Source organism: Myotis daubentonii, chromosome 15 (assembly GCF_963259705.1).
Source record: "Myotis daubentonii chromosome 15, mMyoDau2.1, whole genome shotgun sequence".
Lineage (NCBI taxonomy): Eukaryota > Metazoa > Chordata > Mammalia > Chiroptera > Vespertilionidae > Myotis > Myotis daubentonii.
Window position 1 is genome coordinate 329,057 of NC_081854.1, and position 20,475 is coordinate 349,531.

General features: G+C 46.7%; 2 protein-coding genes across 6 annotated transcripts in view; one reads left to right on the plus strand and one right to left on the minus strand.

Annotated features, from left to right (window-relative positions):
* ZNF544 (zinc finger protein 544) overlaps positions 1 to 20,475 on the minus strand; it is a 276,321-nt gene that overhangs the window by 124,823 nt on the left and 131,023 nt on the right. The gene's annotated exons all lie outside the window — the stretch shown is intronic.
* Positions 1,843 to 19,925, plus strand: LOC132216411 (zinc finger protein 345-like). Of its 4 annotated transcripts, none has more exons than XM_059665563.1 (3): positions 1,843 to 2,096; positions 7,124 to 7,250; positions 14,759 to 19,925. In XM_059665563.1, the coding sequence occupies exons 1-3, from the start codon at positions 2,064 to 2,066 to the stop codon at positions 17,071 to 17,073; spliced, it is 2,475 nt and encodes an 824-aa protein (XP_059521546.1). In that variant the 5' UTR covers positions 1,843 to 2,063; the 3' UTR covers positions 17,074 to 19,925. The 4 variants fall into 4 exon arrangements, with proteins under 4 accessions (XP_059521546.1, XP_059521548.1, XP_059521547.1 ...); XM_059665564.1 differs by lacking the exon at positions 1,843 to 2,096 and adding an exon at positions 13,889 to 13,977 and having other exon boundaries at positions 7,122 to 7,250; positions 14,759 to 19,924; XM_059665565.1 differs by lacking the exon at positions 7,124 to 7,250 and having other exon boundaries at positions 14,759 to 19,924.

Below are 20,475 nucleotides of genomic sequence, written 5' to 3' on the forward strand. Positions count from 1 at the left end.
TCCACTGAACCACACCGGTTAGGGTGGATTGTTTTATTTTTCTTAAATCCTATGTGAGGATATTTTTCCATCGAGCCAAACCAGCTAGGGCCAAAAATGTTACTTTCTATAACTTGACCGGAATCGAACCCGGGACCCTTCAGTCCGCAGGCAGACACTCTATCCTCTGAGCCAAACCGGCGGGGGCTGACAAGTGAGTGTGTGACAATGAAAGGAGGCTTCATCGTTCCAGCTCCTGGGAGTTTGGGATCCTGTGAACTGCACCTGGTGGTTTGAAAAAAAGTGTGTCCTGCTGACATGGAGTGACCAGCTCCTGTCGGGCTCCCACACTGTGTGCATCAGAGGGGATAGCGTGACGGCTCGGGGGACGGCTGCCGCTCCAGGTCTGGCCTCGACACTGTGGCCGCCCAAATGTGTCGCCCGAACCCCATGATCTCGTGTGCGTTTAGGCATCGACCTGTGGAGGGGGCGGTGGTGGTGACAACCTGTGGTGCTTCAGGAGCAACATGACACTGTTCTCATCATGGCTGCTGCCTCGTGCTCAGCCCCTGTGAGGGAACCCCGTTACCCTGGTCCTTCCGAGGAGCCATGGCCCCAGGGCTGAGCAGGGGGATGCCTAGCCGGTGTGGCTCAGTGGATAGAGCGTCGGGCTGCGGACTGAAGGGTCCCAGGTTCGATTCGGGTCAAGGGCATGTACCTTGGTTTTGGGCACATCCCCAGTAGGGGGTGTGCAGGAGGCAGCTGATCGATGTTTCTAACTATCCCTCTTCCTTCCTCTCTAAAAAATCAATAAAATATATTTTTTAAAAAATGTATATGATCCCAGACTGTTCAAATTCGGACTTATCATAGCATCATTTACTTCAAATCCATACTAATATTTTGCTTATTTTTTTAAAAATATATTTTACTGATTTTTTACAGAGAGGAAGGGAGAGAGATAGAGAGCTAGAAATATCGATGAGAGAGAAACCAATCAGCTGCCTCCTGCACACCTCCTACTGGGGATGTGTCCGCAACCAAGGTACATGCCCTTGACTGGAATCGAACCGGGGACCTTTCAGTCCGCAGCCCGATGCTCTATCCACTGAGCCAAACCAGTTTCAGCAATACTTTGCTTATTAATAGTAAGTTATTAAGTAAAAACAAGTGAGTAATTGGGGATTAAAGTTTAGGGAGCATCAGACTTGAGAAAATGCAAGTTGGTGATCATAAATGTACTAACAAGTGAAAATGATTTCTGGGAGGAAACAGTAGTCACTCCTGTATTATAGAGAGTGGGAAGTGGAATATGAAAACGAGGAAATGGCCACCACTGTATATGCAGAGGCGCACAAACCTACACCCCATTTTCTAAACAAAAGGAACAGGCTTGATACATTGAAAAAGTTAAAAGTATACCCCTTGACTCACACCCTCTTTCGGTCTGCCCTCTTCCCTTCACCCCTTATTAAAAAAAAAAAACTTATTTTAATTAATTTCACAGAGGAAGGGAGAGAAACATCCATGATGAGAATCATCGATCGGCTGTCTCCTGCGCGCCCCCTACTGGGGATGGACCCCGCAACCGGGGCATGTGCTGGTGTCTGGAATCGAACCCGGGACCTTTCAGTCCGTAGGCCAACGCTCTATCCACTGAGCCAAACCGGCCGGGCCCCTCACCATTCCTGATCATTCCTCAGGCTGGCCCATTTTCTCATCCCAGCATGAACACATTCCTTGTGGTGCTGCGGGCTCTGGGAACTACATTACCCAGGAGACCGTGCGCGAGAGACCGGATGGTGAGCCAATGGCGGCTCAGGGACGAGGTACTTCCGGTCCGCGGATCCCGCCAAGGCGGGACTTCCGTCCTCTTGGTGGTCACTCGGCTCCTCACGGGCCTTTTGACCGCGTCGGACGCTTGCGGGTCAGTGGGCCCCGGACGACCCGCTGGAATCTGCGGGCGTCAGAAGCCCGGTTTCCGCCGCGCGGACGCGGGGGTGAGGCCGGCGGCTCCACCGGGGACTCGCGGGGACGGGGACCGACAGCCGGGCCGCCCCCGCCTGCTCCGCCCGCAGTTCCCGATGGCTGGGGCCGCGCCGAGGCGCCCGGATGAGGTGAGCGCGACCCCCCTCCCGGGGCCTCGCCGCCGGAACCGCCCAACCCTGCAGCCCCGGCCCCGCGTCAGGCCCGCGAGGGGGTGCCCCCCGTGTGACGGAGATGGGGGGCGGGGGGGCGGGTAGGAGATGGTGCGGGGCTGAGGGGCCGCCGGGAACCGCGCAGGGGCGGCTGGGCCGGGAGCATCCGGGAACCTGAGCTCCTCTTTACCGCGTCGTGGAAGTATGTGGACAGAGGGGGACACTTGCAGGACAGGCCTTTTTATTTGCTTCCTAGGGGCCGGGTGCACAAAATTTGTGCACTGGCGGGGGGTGGGGGGGAGACCTGTCCCCCTGAGCCAGCCTGCCCTCGCTGGCAGTCCAGGAGCCCTTGGGGGATGTCCGACTGATGGCTTAGGCCCCTCCCCGCGTCTGCCGCAGCGCTCCCCCTGACCACCAGGGGGCAGCTCCTGCATAGAGCATCTGCCCCTGGACGGTCAGTGCATGTCAGTGATGGCGAACCTATGACACGCGTGTCACCTCTGAACTCATTGTTTTTGGTTGATATTTCTGTTAAATGGTATTTAAATATATACAATAAATATCAAAAATATAAGTCTTTGTTTTACTATGGTTAAAAAAATATCAAAAAATTTCTCTGTGTGACACGGCACCAGAGTTACGTTAGGGTTTTCCAAAATGCTGCCACGCCGAGCTGAAAAGGTTCGCCATCACTGGGGTATGTCATAGCTTCTGGCCGAAACTGGCTCTCTGCCATCCCCCGGGGGTCCTGGGTTGCAAGAGGGCGCAGGCCAGGCCGAGGGGCCCCACCTGCGCGATTGGGGCCGGGGAGGGACTGCAGGAGGGCTCCAGAGGGCGTCCAGCCCGTCTCACCCCGTCCCCATCAGCTGGACCCCAGCAGCAAGCTAACCTACCAGTCGGAGCATCAGAGCGTCTGCCCCCTGGTGGTCAGTAAACGCCATAGCGAGCGGTTGAGCAGCCTTAGCATGTCACTAGCATATTGCGCTTTGATTGGTTGAACAGCCAGCCAGACGATTGGACACTTAGCATATTAGTTTTTTTTTTAATATATTTTATTGATTTTTTACAGAGAGGAAGGGAGAGAGAGAGAGAGCTAGAAACATCGATGAGAGAGAAACATCGATCAGCTGCCTCCTGCACACCCCCTACTGGGGATGTGCCCGCAACCAAGGTACATGCCCTTGACCGGAATCGAACCTGGGACCTTTCAGTCTGCAGGCCGATGCTCTATCCACTGAGCCAAACCGGTTTCAGCGCATATTAGTTTTTTATTATACAGGATTTTTTTTTTTTAATATGTAGGGCTTTTTAAAATATATTTTTTATTGATTTTTTACAGAGAGGAAGGGAGAGAGATAGAGAGCTAGAAACATCGATGAGAGAGAAACATCCATCAGCTGCCTCCTGCACATCTCCCTACTGGGAATGAGCCCGCAACCAAGATACATGCCCTTGTTCAGAATTGAACCCGGGACCCATCAGTGCGCAGGCCGATGCTCTAGCCACTGAGCCACACCCATTAGGGCTATACAGGATTTTTTAATCTACACCCGAGGCTATTTTTCCATTGATGTTTAGAGAGAGGGAAAGACAGACAAATATCCATGTGAGAAAAACACATCGAACCCAGGACCCTGTGGTCCGCAGGCCAGACTCTATCCACTGAGCCAAACCGGCTAGGGATGTGACAGGCCTTGTAATGTTTTACAAAAGCGGCTCAGAAAAAAAAAAAAAAATAGCTGCTCAGAGAGAGAGCACGTCTGGGATGGGCGTGAGGAGGCCCGGAGAGTTGTGTTCTTGCCCAAGGTCACAGCTGGCACGGGCGGCACTGGGGGCACCAGGCTCCAGGCCGGCCGCGGATTCAGCAGAGACCCGCCCCCTTGGCGCCGAAGGGTGGTTGTCTGCGTCTCCCACAGGTCCCCAAGGTTGAAAACCACCTCTAGAACCCACACAAGGAAGGACAGGGTGTCCCGGCCCCTCCGCGGTCCTGACACCACCCCTGTGATGTCTGGGATGGCCAAGTTCATCTCCTTTCCAAGATGTTGGGTCTGAGACCGTTAGAGATACCTGAGCCCGTCCGAGGTTGTGGTGTCTGCCGACTCTCCCCTTGGTATGTTCCCCTCTCTTGGATGTGGGGACCCTTGGGATACCCCCAATCCCTGTGTCCTGAGGGACGGGGCACAGGTGAGACGACGGGGCGCCCATTTCTGGCAACCAGTGTAAGCAGGTGTGGGAGGTTAACCCAGGGCCGACACCAGCAGGTGCAAATGCTTGGAGGTGCCACGAAGCTGGGAATACGGTAGGCAGTGCAGATCTCCATTCTTTCCTTTTTCTATTTTTATTTTAATAATTTGTTTTTAAATCCTCCCCCGAGGATATGTTTATCGACTTGAGAGAGAGAAACATTGATGTAAGAAACATCGATCGCCTACACGTCCTGACCAGGAATCAAACCCCCAAACTAGGTCCGTACTGCAATCTGTTGGCATACAGGACAGTGCTCCAACCACTGAACCACCTGCCAGGGCAGGTCTCCATTCTTTTTAAGAAAAAAGAGTGTGTGTGTGTGGGGGGGGGGGGGGGGGGGGCGCGTCTTAGCCGGTGTGGCTCAGTGGATAGAGTGTCAGCCTGCGGACTGAAGGGTCCCGGGTTCAATTCCGGCCAAGGGCCCATGCCTGGGTTGCAGGCTCAGTCCCCAGTAGGAGGCGTGCAGGAGGCAGCGGATCAATGATTCTCTCTCATCATTGATGTTTCTATCTCTCCTCCCTTCCTCTCTGAAATCAATAAAGAAATATATATATATATATATATATATATATATATATATATAATTTTAATATATTTTATTGATTTTTCACAGAGAGGAAGGGAGAGGGAAAGAGAGTTAGAAACATCGATGAGAGAGAAACATCGACCAACTGCCTCCTGCCCACCCCCTACTGGGGATGTGCCCACAATCAAGGTACATGCCCCTGACTGGAATCGAACCCGGGACCCTTGAGTCCGCAGGCCTACGCTCTATCCACTGAGCCAAACGGGTTAGGGCCAAATATATTTTTTTTAAAAAGAGCAGGGGGGTCAGTAATCATGCCTGTACTGTCGCTGCCTAAGAAGTGGGGCATCTGTTGTGGAGGCAGATGGAGGTTGGACAAGAAGGAACTGGCCTCTCCTGGATGAAGTCGGTTTCTTCTGGCTGCACATGGAGGACAGATTGTGGGGTGAGGGAGGAGTCAGAGCCGGGGAGGAGGCCGCTGCTCTAACCCAGACGGAGGCTGTTGGACAGGAGAGGTGACTGAGGTGGGAGAAGTTGGATTCTGGGTCCCTTTTTAAAGACGGGCCGTGTGGGTTTTGGATGTTGTAGGTGAGGGGGAAGGAGGAGTTGGAAACAGCCTCAGGATTTTGGTCTTAGCTTAGCGGCTGAGGCAATGGAGGCAGTCGATGCGGGTGGTTGACCTGGAGCAACCCACGGTTTTGTGTTTGGGATTCTCAAGATAAATCCACTTTTCACCGCCAGGCACAATTCTGTGCAAAAAAGACTTTCTTCCGTGCCGTTGAAGCCACATTTTACTGATGACTTTTCGGTTTTCCATTTGTCTTCCGTTCAGTTGATGTGGCACCATTTTCCTTCCTTTAAAATCTTTCCCGTTGCTTGTAAACGACCGGAAAGTGTTTGCTGAGCAACGTTCAGTCTTTCTGCGAGTTGTTTCTGAGTTTGACACGCGTCTTCATCCGATAATGCTTGTGGTCGTCGGTCTGAGAAGTTTCAGGGAACAGTGAGCGGAGGCATCAAGTGGGCACGGGGACACCGGCCGGGAAATCTGGGAGGGCTTCATGGGGGAGGCATGCAATAGGGCGGCTCTCATTGTGGGCCGGGGCGGCGGGGGGTCACCTGTGATGAGGGGATGCACTCCGTGGTGGTGATGCTAATTGTGGGTCAGAAAGAAGAGAGTGCATGCTGAGGAGGGCAGTGGTGCGGGAATGGTGGGAAGGGAGGTTGACCTGGCGGGGCATGGGGGGGCCCCGGCGTCCATGGGATGGCCATCAAGGCAGAGGGGCAGTTAAGAGATGACACTCGCCCTGGCCGGTTTGGGAGCGTCGGCCTGCGGACTGCAGGGTCCCGGGTTCGATTCCGGTCAAGGGCACAGGCCCGGGTTGCGAGCTCCATGCCCAGGAGGGGGCGCGCAGGAGGCAGCCGGTCCGTAGTTCTCTTCCATCATTGCTGTTTCTATCTCTCCCTCTCCCTTCCTCTCTGAAACCAGTAAAAACATATTTTTAAAAAGAGAGGATTGACACTAGAGGGCAGGGCTTCTGTTGACCCACCGCTGTGTGGATTCACAGATCTTTGTGGTGGGTTTGGATGGAATCTGGGCGTTTGTGCCTTGCGGGTGGGCAAGGCCTGGGACAAATGTGGTCCTTGTGTCACTGACCTGTAAGGGGGCCGTGCGGGTATCAGGTACAGGGCAGAAAATAGAGGGGGGCTGTCACCTGAGATCCACATGGTTCTGGGGGCGGACACAGAAGTAAATGTCAGGCGGCAGGGGGGTCTTCAGAGCCTCATTTGGGGCTTTCCGTGGCTGGGAGGTCCCGCAGAGGACGGATTGCGCACTCCGGGTGTCACCTGCCAAGTGCCTGGCTGAGTCCAGAGACCTGCCTGTGGTATGGATCAGGAGGTGCAGAGCTGTTGGACTGAACGTGCAACCAAATTTTGGGCTGTGTCTTCGAGGCACAATGTGGGGAGCCCCAGGTGAATGGTCTCCCAGGAGGGGTGCAGGCCCGGGTCAGAGCTTAGATAACATTGATCTGCGTTCCGCCCTCCCCCCACCCGCCGGCTGTTGCTGCTGGGAGCGAGGACAGTGGTTAATGGCCGGTGACAGATGGCACCCCCGGCACCGGGGCCTGGTATCTCCTCCGAGAGGGGAGCCCCAGAGGGGGAGCCGCGGGAAGATGTGCGAGGAGCTGGGCGCCGAGGGGCACGGCTCATGGTTTTGTTGGCTCTAACCCTGCAGGATGGCGTGGCCTTTGAGGATGTCGCTCTGCGCTTCTCCAGGGAGGAGTGGCGCCGCCTGGCGGCGGCCCAGAGAAGCCTGTACCTGGACGTGATGCTGGAGACCTTCGCGCTTGTTTCCTCGCAAGGTAAGGCCCTCGCTCGCCCCAGTGACCTGGGCTGGCCCAAGTCCCCCTTCCCCGGGGCGCTCTGTCCTCACGTGGACTGTGGGCGCTGCTTGCCGCCCCGGTTTTCTGGGCAGCGGCTGTCCGTGGTGGGGCCCGTTCGCTCGCTCGGCCTCATCCCTCCCTGCAGCTGGATGCACGCTGTACAGTCACCGGGGCCTCATGACCCCCTGGCTGGGCCGTGTATCCGGGTAGGTGGCACCTCAGTTCCCCCCTTTTTTATTTGACATTTTCTTGTCTGGCCTGTGCTGGCAATTACAGGCATCATCGTGGTCATTACTTCCCAGTCCCATAGGTTACTTTTATTTTATTTTAATTTTTTGATATTTTTTATTGATTTCAGAGAGGAAGGGAGAGGGAGAGAGAGATGAAACATCAATGATGACTGCCTTCTGCACGCCCCCTGCTGGGGATGGAGCCTACTTTCCGGGCCTGTGCCCTTGTCCAGAATCGAACCCGGGACCCTTCAGTCTGCAGGCCAGTGCTCTATCTACTGAGCCACACCAGCTAGGGCTCCATGGGTTACTTTTTAAGACTGTCCTGTGGTTCTATTTATAGAATTTAGATCTTTTTTTCTGGCTTTATTGAGGTATAATTGACAAATACTATTGTGCATATTAAAAACGTACAATGTGATTTATTGTACATATACATTGTGAAATGATTAGTCCAATCAGATTAACACACCCGTCACCTTGTGTACGGGGCTGGATGCTACTCATGGCTGCTTGGACTGTGTCACCCATGGTTAGAGAAGACTGTTGTATTTACCCTTTTCATGTGCGAGATACACTTAATATCTGGTCTCTTAGCAAATTTCAAGTATACAGTACAGCATTATTAACTACTAGAGCCCTGGTGCACGCAATTTGTGCAGTGAGGGGGGGTCCCCTCAGCCCAGCCAGCCCCCTCTCCAATCTGGGACCCCTCGGGGGATGTCCGACTGCTGGTTTAGGCTGGGTCCCGGGGATTGGGCCTAAACCAGCAGTCAGACATTCTTCTCACAATCCAGGACCACTGGCTCCTAACTGCCCCCCCGCCAGCCTGATCACCCCTAACCGCCTCTGCCTGCTGGCCTGATTGCCCCTAACTGTCCCCTCTGCTGGCCTGCTCACCCCTAACTGTCCACCCCCCCCCCCCGCCAGCCTGGTTGCCCCCAACTCCCCAACTGCCACACTCTGCTGGCCTGGTTGCCCCCAACTGCCCCCCCACACACACCAGCCTGGTCACCCCTCACTGCTGCCCCCGTCCGGCCTGGTCTCTCCACGCAGCCTGCTGTTTGGTCGTTATTACTGTGACAGTGTCCTGGGCAATTTGCATATTCCTCTATTAGTACAGTCACCATGTTTTACATTAGAGTCTCAGAAATTAATTTTGTAACTCACCAATATCTCCCATTTCCCTTAACCCCCAGTCCCTGGCATTCTTTTTGTTTTTATGATTCAACTCTTTTTTTAAGATTCCACATATAAGTGACATTATGCAGTATTTGTCTTTCTCAGTCTGGCTTATTTCACTTTGCATTATGTCCTTCAGGTTCATTGATGTTGTTACAAGTGCATGATTTTCTTTTTGTGGCTGAATAATACCCCCGTGTGTGTGTGTGTGTGTGTGTGTGTGTGTGTGACTTTCTTTATCCATTCAATTGCTGACAGATTCTTTTTTTAAAAAAATATATTTTATTGATTTTTTACAGAGAGGAAGGGAGAGGGATAGAGAGTTAGAAACATCGATGAGAGAGAAACATCGACCAGCTGCCTCCCGCACACCCCCCACTGGGGATGTGCCCGCAACCCAGGCACATGCCCCTGACCAGAATCGAACCCGGGACCCTTGAGTCTGCAGGCCGACGCTCTATCCACTGAGCCAAAGCGGTCAGGGCTGCTGACAGATTCTTGAAGTAATTTCTTACCATGGCTATTATGAATAATGCTGCAGTAAACATGGGAGTGCAAATACCTTTTTCAGATACTGATTTTTGTTTCTTTTGGATAAAATATAACAGAAGTGGGGCTGTTGGACCATGTGGTCGTTCTGTTTTGAATGTTTTGAGGAACTTCCCTACAGGTGGTCTGAATGGCTGTATTGAGGTGCCGTCCTCCAGTGTACAGAGGTTTCCTTTCTAGCACATCCTCGTTAATACTTTTGATCTCTTGTTGTTGTTTTTTTGTTAGTAGCCATCCTAACAGCTGTGAGGTGGCATCTCATTGTGGTTTGAATTTGCATCTTTGTGGTATCTCTTTGCCATTTGTATGTCTTTCAATAAATGTCTATACACATCCTCTGCCATTTTTACTTGAATTGTTCTTTTGTTGTTGAATTGCGTGAGTTCTTTATATATGCATTCTGGATTTTTTTTTTTCCTCACCTGAGGACAGGTTCATTGATTTATTTTTTTAGAGAGATAGGGGAAGGGAGTAATGGATGGGGGGAGAGAGAGAGAGAGAGAGAGAGAGAGAGAGAGAGAGAGAGAGAGAGAGAGAGAGAAACATGGATGGGGTTGCCTCTCACACTCATTCCCCAACGGGGGCAGGGGATCGAGCCTGCAACCCAGGTATGTGCCCTGACTGGGAATTAAACCTGTGACCTTTTGGTGCAGGGACGAACGACACTCCAACCAACTGAGCCATACCAGTCAGAGCTGTGTATTCTGGATATTAACCCCTTATTGGATACATCATTTGCAAATATTTTCTCCTATTTCTTAGGTTGCCTTTTTGTTTTGTTGATTATGCCTCTTGCTGTGTAGAAGCTTTCTGGTTTCATATAGCCCACTTGTTTATTTTTGCTTTTGTTGTCTGTGCTGTTGCTTTCATATCCAAAAAAATCATTGCCAACACCAATGTCAAGGATCTTTTCCTTTACGTTTTCTTCTAAAAGTTTAACAATTTCAGGTCTCAAATATTTTTTACATTCAAGTTACTTTTAATTTTTGCACATGATAAATATCCATTTATCTCATCACTTGTTTATTTTTCCTTTATTGATCTGAGAGAGAGAGGGAAGCATCACTTTATTGTTCCACTTATTTATGCATTAATTGATTCATTCTTGTTGTATGTACCCTGACCTGGGATCAAACCTGCAACCTTGGTGTATTGGGATGATGCTGTAACCAAGTGAGCTACCTGGCCAGGGCTCAGCATCATTTATTGAAGAGACTGTCCTTTCCTCATTGTGTGTTTTTGGGTCCCTCTTCAAAGATTATTTGACCATAGATGCATGGGTTTATTTCTGGGCTCTGCTGTTTTCCATTGGTCTATTTTTATGCCAGTACCATAGTGTTTTGATTACTTACAGCTTTGCAATATTTTGAAATAGGAAGTGCGATGCCTTTAGCTTTGCGTTTTTGTTTTCTTTTCTTTTTTTTTTTTTCTTTTCTTTTTTCTTTTTTTTTAAGATTGCTGCCTGGCTGGCATCAACCTATGAATCAGGAGATCATGATTCCATTCCCGGCCAGGGCACATGCCCGGGTGGCCAATCAGTGATTCTCATGTTGATGTTTCTGTCTCTCTCTCCCTCTCCCTTCCTCTCCGAAATCAATAAAAACATATGTATATATTTTTTAAAAAGATTGCTTTGGCTATTTGGATTTTTTGTGTGTGGTTCCATATGGATTTTAGGATCACCCTCCCTTCTTATGGAATTTGTTGGGGTGACACTGGTTAACAAAATAACACTGGTTTCAATTCGATAATACATCATCTGTCCACTATGTTCATCATCCCAAGTCTAGTGGGTTGTTTTTTCTGTATCCATGAAAAATGTTATTGGAATTTTGATATGAATTACATAGAATCTGTAGATCACACTGGGGAGATTACCTGGGTAAAATGGACATAACAATATTTATTCTTTCAATCCAAGAACACTGGATATTTTTCTATTTATTTGTGACTTATTCAATAATTTTCAGAATAAAGATCTTTCACCTCCTAGGTTACATTTATTCCTGAGTATTTTTTATGCTATTTTTTTTATTGTTAATCCTCACATCAGGATATTTTTTCATGGATTTATTTTTTTAAATATGTTTTTATTTATTTTAGAGAGAGGAAAGGAGATGAAAAAGAGATAGAAACACTCATGAGAGAGAAACCTCAATTGGCTGCCTCCCGCACGTCCCCTATTGGGGACCAAGATCCCAAACCCAGCAGGTGCTCTGCCTGAATCCAACCAGGAATCAATATGGTGACCTCTTGGTGCATGGGACGACCTTCACTCCATTGAGCCACACCGGTCAGGGCATTGATGCTATTTTAAGTGGGATTTTAAAAATTTTCTTTGCAGATAGTTTATTTTTAATGTATATAAACACAGCTGGCTGAAACCGGTTTGGCTCAGTGGATAGAGCGTCGGCCTGCAGACTGAAAGGTCCCAGGTTCGATTCCGGTCAAGGGCATGTACCTGGGTTGCGGGCACATCCCCAGTGGGAGGTGTGCAGGAGGCAGCTGATCCATGTTTCTCTCTCATCGATGTTTCTAACTCTCTATCTCTCTCCCTTCCTCTCTGTAAAAAATCAATAAAACATATTTAGAAATAAAAATAAAAAAATAAACACAGCTGATTTAAAACAATTTTTTCTAATACATTTTGTTTGTTTTGTTTTCTTTTGTTTTTAGTTGTTTTTAGAAGATATTTATTAAATCTGGGGACAGTGAAGCAAGGAAGGGCCTAGGGTAGAAGCAGCAACAGGAGAGGGGCTAGGTGGGGAAATGAGCCGCGCCTCGGCCACCTTGGCTCACTGAGAAGTCAGAAAATGTGCTTTGGGGACAGGCTCAGGGGGTTAGCCTGGGGCAAGCTGCCGCCGCCATTGCTCCCTGGTTGCAAGTCTCATGGGTTCCCTGTTTGTTTAGGAGCTGCATGGGTGTGGAGGAAGAATAGAGGAACGAGAAAGACACAGGTGTTTTCCTGGGAGGGAAAATAATAGGCTATTTGTTTTTATGGAGGAGGGAGGGAGAGGCACAGAGAGAGGGAAACATTGATTTGTTGTTCCACTTGTTTACTAGTGTGCATTCACTAGAGGACCGATGCACGAAATTCATGCAAGAGTAGGCCTTCCTTTCCCGGCTGCCAGCTCCAGCTTCCATCCGGCACCCTGGCTTCGTCTGGAAGGTCGTTCAGAAGGACGTTTGGTCTCATTAGCATGTTATGCTTTTATCATGATAGATTGGTTGCTGCTTTAAAATGTATATATATATTTATTGATTTCAGAGAGGAAGGGAGAGGGGGAGAGAGAGAGAAACATCAATGATGAGGATCATTGATCGGTCGCCTCCTGTATGTCCCCCACTGGGGATCGAGCCCACAACCCAGGCATGGGCCCTTGACTGGAATCTGACCCAGGACCCTTCAGTCCACAGGCCAACTCTCTAGCCACTGAGCATGATTGATGCTTTTCATGTGCCCTGATCAAAGATTGAACCTGCAACCTTGGCATATTGGGATGAATCTAACCAACTTAGCTAACTGGCCGTGGCAACTGAGTTTTGTATATTGATTTTTTTTTTTTAATCCTGCAACTTTGCTGAATTCATTGATTAATTCTAAGAGTGTTTTGGTGGAGTCTTTAGTGTTTTCTATATGTAAGATGATGTCATCTGCAAAATGACAGTTTTCCTTCTTCCATTCTAATTTGGGTGTTCTTTATTTTACTTTCCTACTAGAGGCCCAATGCACCAAATTTGTGCATGGGTAGGGTCCTTATGCCTGTCCAGCGATCAGGACTGATCTGAGGGGCGACCGGCAGGGTGATTGCCCCCCCCCCCCCCCCCGCTCACCCTGCAGTAGTCTGGCACCACATCGGGGCCGGCAGTGCCTCCACTGCCACCCACTGCCAGCGCCCAGTCGCTGACACCCACCATGTTCCGCGCCACCCCCTGGTGGTCAGCCCACATCTAACTCCCGGTTGGTCAAACTCCCGCCCGCCCGTGGGGATAATTCGCATAATTAGCCTTTTATTAAATAGCATTGCATTCCAGTACTACCAGTTGTGATATCTCCTTTTATTTCTGATCGTATGTGTCTTTTCACTTAGTTTATCTAAATGCTTATCAATTTGTTTATCCTTTCAAAATACCAGTTCTTTTTTATGAATCTTTTCAGTTGTTTTTCTCTCTCTCCTTTTCACTTTTTTCTGCTATCTCTGTTATTTGCTTTCTTTACTTTTTTTAATCCTCACCCAAGGATATTTCCATTGATTTTTAGAGAGAGTGGAATAGAGAGGGAAAGATGGAGAGAAATATCAATGTGAGAGAAACACATTGATTTGTTGCTCTCTGCACGGGCCCTGACTAGGGCAAGGGCCAAGGAGGAGCCTGCAACTGAGGTGGTAACCTTGACCAAAATTGAACCTGAGACCCTTCGGTCTGCAGGCAGACACCCTGTCCACTGCCTTTAAAATATAAAGGCAGATTGTTTGAGATCTTTCTTTTAGCTTAAGGTAGGCATTTATTACTATAACCTTACCTCTGCTGCTTTTGTTGCATTTTGGTGTGTTATGTTTCCATTTTCATTTGTCTGAATATGTATTTTTGATATCTTTGATCCATTGATTTTTCAGGAGTTTGTTGCTTAAATTTTACATATTTCTTATTTTCCAGCTTTCTTCCTCTGATGATTTCCAGTTTCATGCCAGGTTGTTTGGAAAAGACATTTGATAGGATTTCAGCCTTCTTAAGTTTGTTAACACGTTAAGTGCCCAACCCGTTTTGACTTCCAGATGGAAAGTATAGTGTCAGTCACCGGTGACTGACTGGGTACTTAACATGTTAAGACTTGTTTTGTGACCTAATATGATGTCTTATATCATGTGTTCATTTTGCACTTGAGAAGAGTGTATATTCTGCTGCATGTTCTGTATATATCTGTTGTTTTTCAATTTTTTATTTATTGATTTTAGAAAGTCAGAGGAAGAGAGGGAGAAATACTGATTTTTTTGTCCCACTTATTTATGCCTCAATTCATTGGTTGATTCTTATATGTACCCAGACCAGGTGTTGAACCTGCAATCTTGGCATATCAGGACCACACTGTAACCAAATGAGCTACCTGTCCAGGGCCAGGTCCATTTGCTCTTAAGAAAAGTTTAGATTCGATATTCTTTTACTTATATTTTTGTCTGGGTGATCTGTCCATTGTTGAAAGTAGAGTATTGAAGTCACCAACTATTATTGCATTGCTGTCTATTTCTTTCTTCAGATCAGTTAGTACTTCTTAAATATAGTTAGGTGCTCTGATATTAGTTACATATGTACTTTTATAACAGTTACATTTTCTTGGTGACTTGGCTGCTTTATCATTATATAAAGAAGTTCTTTGTCTCTTGTGACAGTTTTTGACTTAAAGTCATGTTATCTGACATAATCATAGTTACCCCTGCTCTTTTTTGTGGAACTTTTACACATTTGTGGTTGGGTTGCCCCTTGCCAATAAAGTCAGCGTGCAATTTACCATCATTTCTTTGCACTTAGGTTGCTGTTGTGGAACAAAGAATGTGGAGGCACCATCTGAACAGAGCATTCCTGTGGGAGTGTCACAGGCCAGGACTTCAAGGGAATCTCAGTCTTCCCAGAAGACCCACCCCTGTGAGATGTGTGGTCCAGTCTTGACAGATATCTTCCGTTTGGCTGAGCACCAGGAAACACTACACAGACTGAGGTGTGGGGCGTGTGGAAAACAATTTAATTTCAGTGCAAACTGTCAACATGACCAGGAGCAGCTCACGGGAGAGAAACTCCTCCTGAGCATTGTGGATAGATCCTCGTTTGTAAAGAGCTGCAATTTCCATATGTCACGGAAGCCCTCTACCCATGAGGGGGTTGAAAAGGTCTGCCTGACCTCCTCGGGACATCGCCAACAAGCCACTCACACCAGAGAGAAACCAAACAAGATCTCCAAATGCAGGGGGCCTCTTCAGCACAGAAAAAGTAACTATACTAGGGAAGAATGTGAGAAAGCCTTCAGTCCTAAACACACACATGGTCAGGACTCAGGAGTGCACATTAAAAACCAGGGTTTTGTGTGCCGCGAGTGTGGGAAAACATTCAGGTACAGATCCTCATTTGTTATTCACCAGAGAGTCCATGATGATGACAGAATTCATGTATGTGATGACTGTGGGAAATCCTTTAGGGGAAGCTCAGCCTTCACTCAACACCGAAGAGTTCATTCTGCGGCGAGGCAGCACAAGTGCGGCAAATGCGGGAAATCCTTTAACCAAAAATTTGTCCTCATTTATCCTCAGAGAAGCCACACTGGAGAAAGCTGTTACGTCTGCTGTGAATGTGCACCATCTTTCAGGCAAAGCTCTGCTCTTATTCCACAACAACAGACAGTTTATTCTGGAGAAATGAGTTTTGAGTGCACCGAATGCGGGAAATTCTTTAAACGGAAATCTGACCTCATTGAACATGGGAGAGTTCATACAGGAGAAAGGCCTTTTGAGTGTAATGAATGTGGGAAGTCTTTTACTTCTAGCTCTGCCCTCCGTTATCATCAGAGAGTTCACAGTGGAGAAAAGCCTTATAAATGCAATGAATGTGGGAAGTTTTTTACCTCTAGCTCTGGCCTCCGTTATCATCAGAGAGTTCATACAGGAGAACGGCCATTTGAGTGTAGTCATTGTGGGAAATCTTTTACTCAAATAAATCACCTCATTATACACCGAAGAATTCACACAGGGGAAAGGCCTTATGAGTGCAGTGAGTGTGGAAAGTCTTTTAGCCACAAATCTTATCTCTCCCAACACCAGAGAGTTCACACTGGAGAGAAGCCCTTTGAATGTAGTGAATGTGGGAAATCTTTCACCTCTGGCTCTGCCCTCTGTTATCATCAGAGAGTTCACTCCGGAGAAAAACCCTATGAGTGCAGTGACTGTGGGAAATCTTTTACCAATGGACCAATACTCATTCGACACCGCAGAGTTCACACAGGAGAAAGGCCTTATGAATGCAGTGAATGTGGGAAAACTTTCACCCAAAGAAATCATCTCAATATACACCAGAGAGTTCACACAGGAGAGAGGCCTTATGAGTGTCGTGAATGTGGAAAATGCTTTACCTCTGGCTCCTCCCTTCGTTATCATCAGAAAGTTCACATTGGAGAAAGGCCTTATGAGTGTGGTGAATGTGAGAAGTCATTTATCTCTAGCTCCGCCCTCCGTTGTCATCAGAGAGTTCACACAGGAGAAAGGCCTTTTGACTGCAGTGAATGTGGGAAATCTTTTAGGGATAGTTCCCAGTTGAATCAGCACCAGAGGGTTCACACGGGAGAAAAACCTTATGAATGTACTGATTGTGGGAGAACCTTTAGCCAGAATTCGTACCTCTCTAAACACAGGAGAATTCACACTGGCGAAAGGCCTTATGAGTGTAGTGAATGTAGGAAGTCTTTTACTTCTGTCTCTGCCCTTGGGTATCATCAGAGAGTTCACACAGGAGAAAGGCCTTACAAGTGCAATGAATGTGAGAAGAGTTTTACAAATAGCTCCATACTCATTCGACACCGTAGAGTTCACACAGGAGAAAAGCCTCATGAGTGCAGTCAATGTGGGAAATCCTTTACCCAAAGAATTCACCTCATTATTCACCAGAGAGCTCACACAGGAGAAAGGCCTTACGAATGCAGTGAATGTGGGAAATCTTTTACTTCTCGTTCCACCCTCCAGTATCATCAGAGAGTTCACACGGGAGAACGGCCTTTTGATTGCATTGCATGTGGCAAATCTTTTAGCCGAAAATCTAACCTCGCTCAGCACATGAGAGTTCACACTGGGGGAAGGCCTTAGATGTGTAGGCCTTCTAAGGTGGTTTTGTTTGTTTGCTTGTGTTTTTTTGTTTTCAGTGTTAGTAACACTGGAGGAAACACTGAGGTTCCATTTGTCTGAATTTAATTTCAGGCATAAAACATCAACAGTAGCGAGGTTCCCCATAAGTTTTAGTTATGTGGGAAGCATATGTGTCTATGTTGCACTTTCTGATCTACACACATCTCTTGCCAGATTTATGTCACTACAGATATCTCTGGTCGAAGCTGTTTCACCGATAACATCTAGAAGATTCCCACAGTTTGTATCAGTCACCAGACTAATGTGCTCAGGGCAACTTACTCTGTTTCTTGGTTTGTTGAAGGAAATTAGAAATAGCCTGAGCACTTAGGGGATCTGCATTCTGTTCATTCTGAATAGTTGGGGAATGGACCTAACTCGGTGATAGCCCAGAGAACGTCATCTGAATTCAGCTGGCAGCTTGAGAAGGACTTTTTCAGGGACTGGTTTCCTTGGATACCTGTGACGAATATTTCCAATTTCCAAGTCACCAATGCAAGAAGTACCAGGTCCGTCATCCTTTGGTTTGTAAAATAATGAGTATCTTACTGTTTTAAGGACTCTTCAATCTTGGGTATCCGAGTTAATGTGTGGCATAACTTATAAGCAAATTTGAGTTCTACAAACAACTTTTTATTGGAGGGGCCTCAAAATTTCTCTGTATCACAGGATGGCCTGGGGACAGAAACTAGCTCACCAGGTTTTTGCCAAATTTGCATTACTGTTCACATCTTTTGAGGAAAGGTTGCAGGGCTTTCTGGTCATGTGAAGCCTAAATGCTATGAACTTTAGGAGCCTCAGAAATCACCCCAAGGAGGGTCAGGTGTTGCAGCCTCAAGTGCTTCTGGGAGCAGCATTAATTTACACCTTGTTCACAAGGTATGCCAATAGTTTTGAAGGGAATTATTTTCCAAGTTCTTATGAAGAGCCATGTGCCCGTATGTCTACACTTACATGGTTGATGGCAGCTGGTTGTGGGACGTAGGGGTGAGGGGAAAGCCATGATTGCTACAGAATCACTGGCCTAATTGGTATTGTTGGAGACTGCATCCAACTGGATGGAATGTGCCTCTCCTAAATGAATGTGCATCCAGAAATGTTTCTGCGAAAAAGAATGTATCAGTGTGTACACACTGAGGATCTCCAGGCATGTTTATCTTCTGTGACTTACATCATTTGCATCAAAGATAATCAAAAGAGTTTTAGGCCTGGATAGTATTGCTCAGTGGTTGAGCATTGACCTATGAACCAGGAGGTCACAGTTTGATTCCTGGTCAGGGCACAGGCCTGGCTTGTGAGCTAGATCCCCAGTAGGGCATGTGCAGGAGGCAGCCAATCAGTAATTCTCATCATTTTATTTTTCTGTTGTTGATCCTCACCCAAGGATATTTTTTCCATTAATCTTTTTTACAGAGAGGGAAAGACAGAGAAATATTGATGTGAGAGAAACACATCTACTGGTTGCCTTCTGCATGGGACCTGACCATCGGGAAGTAGCCTGCAACCAAGGTACATGCCCTTCACCAGAATTGAACCCAGGAACCTTTGGTCCACAGGCTGATGTGCTACCCACTGAGCTAACAGGCTAGGGTTGATTCTCATTGATGTTTCTATCTCTGTTTTTTACAAAAAAAAATTTGTGGACTGGCTGGCATGGCCCAGTGGTTGAGTGTCGATCTATGAACCAGGAGGTCATGGTTTGATTCCCCGGTCAGAGCACATGCCCAGGTTGCAAGCTCGATCCCCAGTACGGGGCATGTGGAAGGCCACCAATCAATGATTCTCTAATCATTGATGTTTCTATCCCTTCTCCCTTCCTCTCTGAAATCAATAAAGATATATTTAAAAAATAAAGTAAAATGTCAACACTTAAAAAATTTTTTTGGATGTGTGAATTTCTATAGGGTCTCAGATGTTCACCTCAAGACCATTGATGCCCAGGCAGGAAATCAAAGATAAAGAAAAGGGATCAATTCCAGGGATATGACATTTGTTACCCAGCCGGAATTCCTGTTGATTTCAATGGAAGTCCATTGTTGGATATACTTGTCACTAAGAAAGACTGACCCCCAGGGGTTATGAGGACGTGGATTGAATATAGAGTTGCAAACTGTATTTTTAAAGAGTTGAAGATAATTTTTTAAATCTTGAGACATTTTTAAAAATCTTTATTAGTATGGTATAATATACATGTGGTAAATGACATTTTAAGTATAGTATCTGATGAATTTTGACATGTATTAAGCCGAAACCATCACCATAGTCATAATACTAACCATATGTGTTACTATTTACTTCATGTCCTTTTATAATCTCTCCTTGTCATTAATTTACTTTTCATTTTAATAGCTGACTTTGCATTTCATAGAATTTATATGATGGCAATAAAAGTGGATTTTCTGCCTTCAGTTCTGTTGCATGAATAGTTGAAGATGTATTTAATGATGTATTAGTACCTCATCATTTATTTTCCAGAGAAATATTATCTTTGAGTCTATTACCTTCAAATATGTAAACCATTAGTTTATCCATTCATTTTGTACATGCACATTGGGTTATTTCTACTTTTTGACTATTGAAAATAAACCTGGGCCCTGGCTGGGTAGCTCATTTTGCTAGAGCGCTCTCCTGATACGTCAAGGTTGCGGGTTCAATCCCCTTTCAGGGCACATTGGGGAATCAACCAATAAATGCATAAACATTGGAAAAACAAATGTATGTTTCTGTCTCTATTACTGTCTAGCTCTAAAATAAATAGATTTTTATTTTATTTTAAAATAAATAGATTTTTAAAAATAAAGCTGGTACAAGCGTATGTGTATCATATAGATATGTTTTGATTACTTTTGTCAATAAGTCGGTGAATAGTCTGAGTCCTGTGAATATTTAACTTAACAGTATTAGCAAGTTGTGGTATAAACTGATTATACTTTTTCCATTCTTCCAGCAATATATGAGGGAGTTAGTTCCTCTACATCAGTGATGGCGAACCTATGACACGCATGTCAGAGGTGACACGCGAACTCATTTTTTTGGTTGATTTTTCTTTGTTAAATGGCATTTACATATGTAAAATAAATATCAAAAATATAGATCTTTTTTTTTTTTTTTACTATGGTTGCAAATATCAAAAAATTTCAATATGTGACATGGCACCAGAGTGAAGTTAGGGTTTTTCAAAATGCTGACACGCCGAGCTCAAAAGGTTCACCATCACTGCTCTACATCCTAGAGAATATTTGGTTTGGTCAATCATTCTTTATTTCAACCCTTTTTATAACTTTGTTGTGCTCCGCACTGTGACTTGATTGCATTTCCCAACAGATTTATGGGGAGCCTTTTTTTCAGATGTGTATTTGCTAT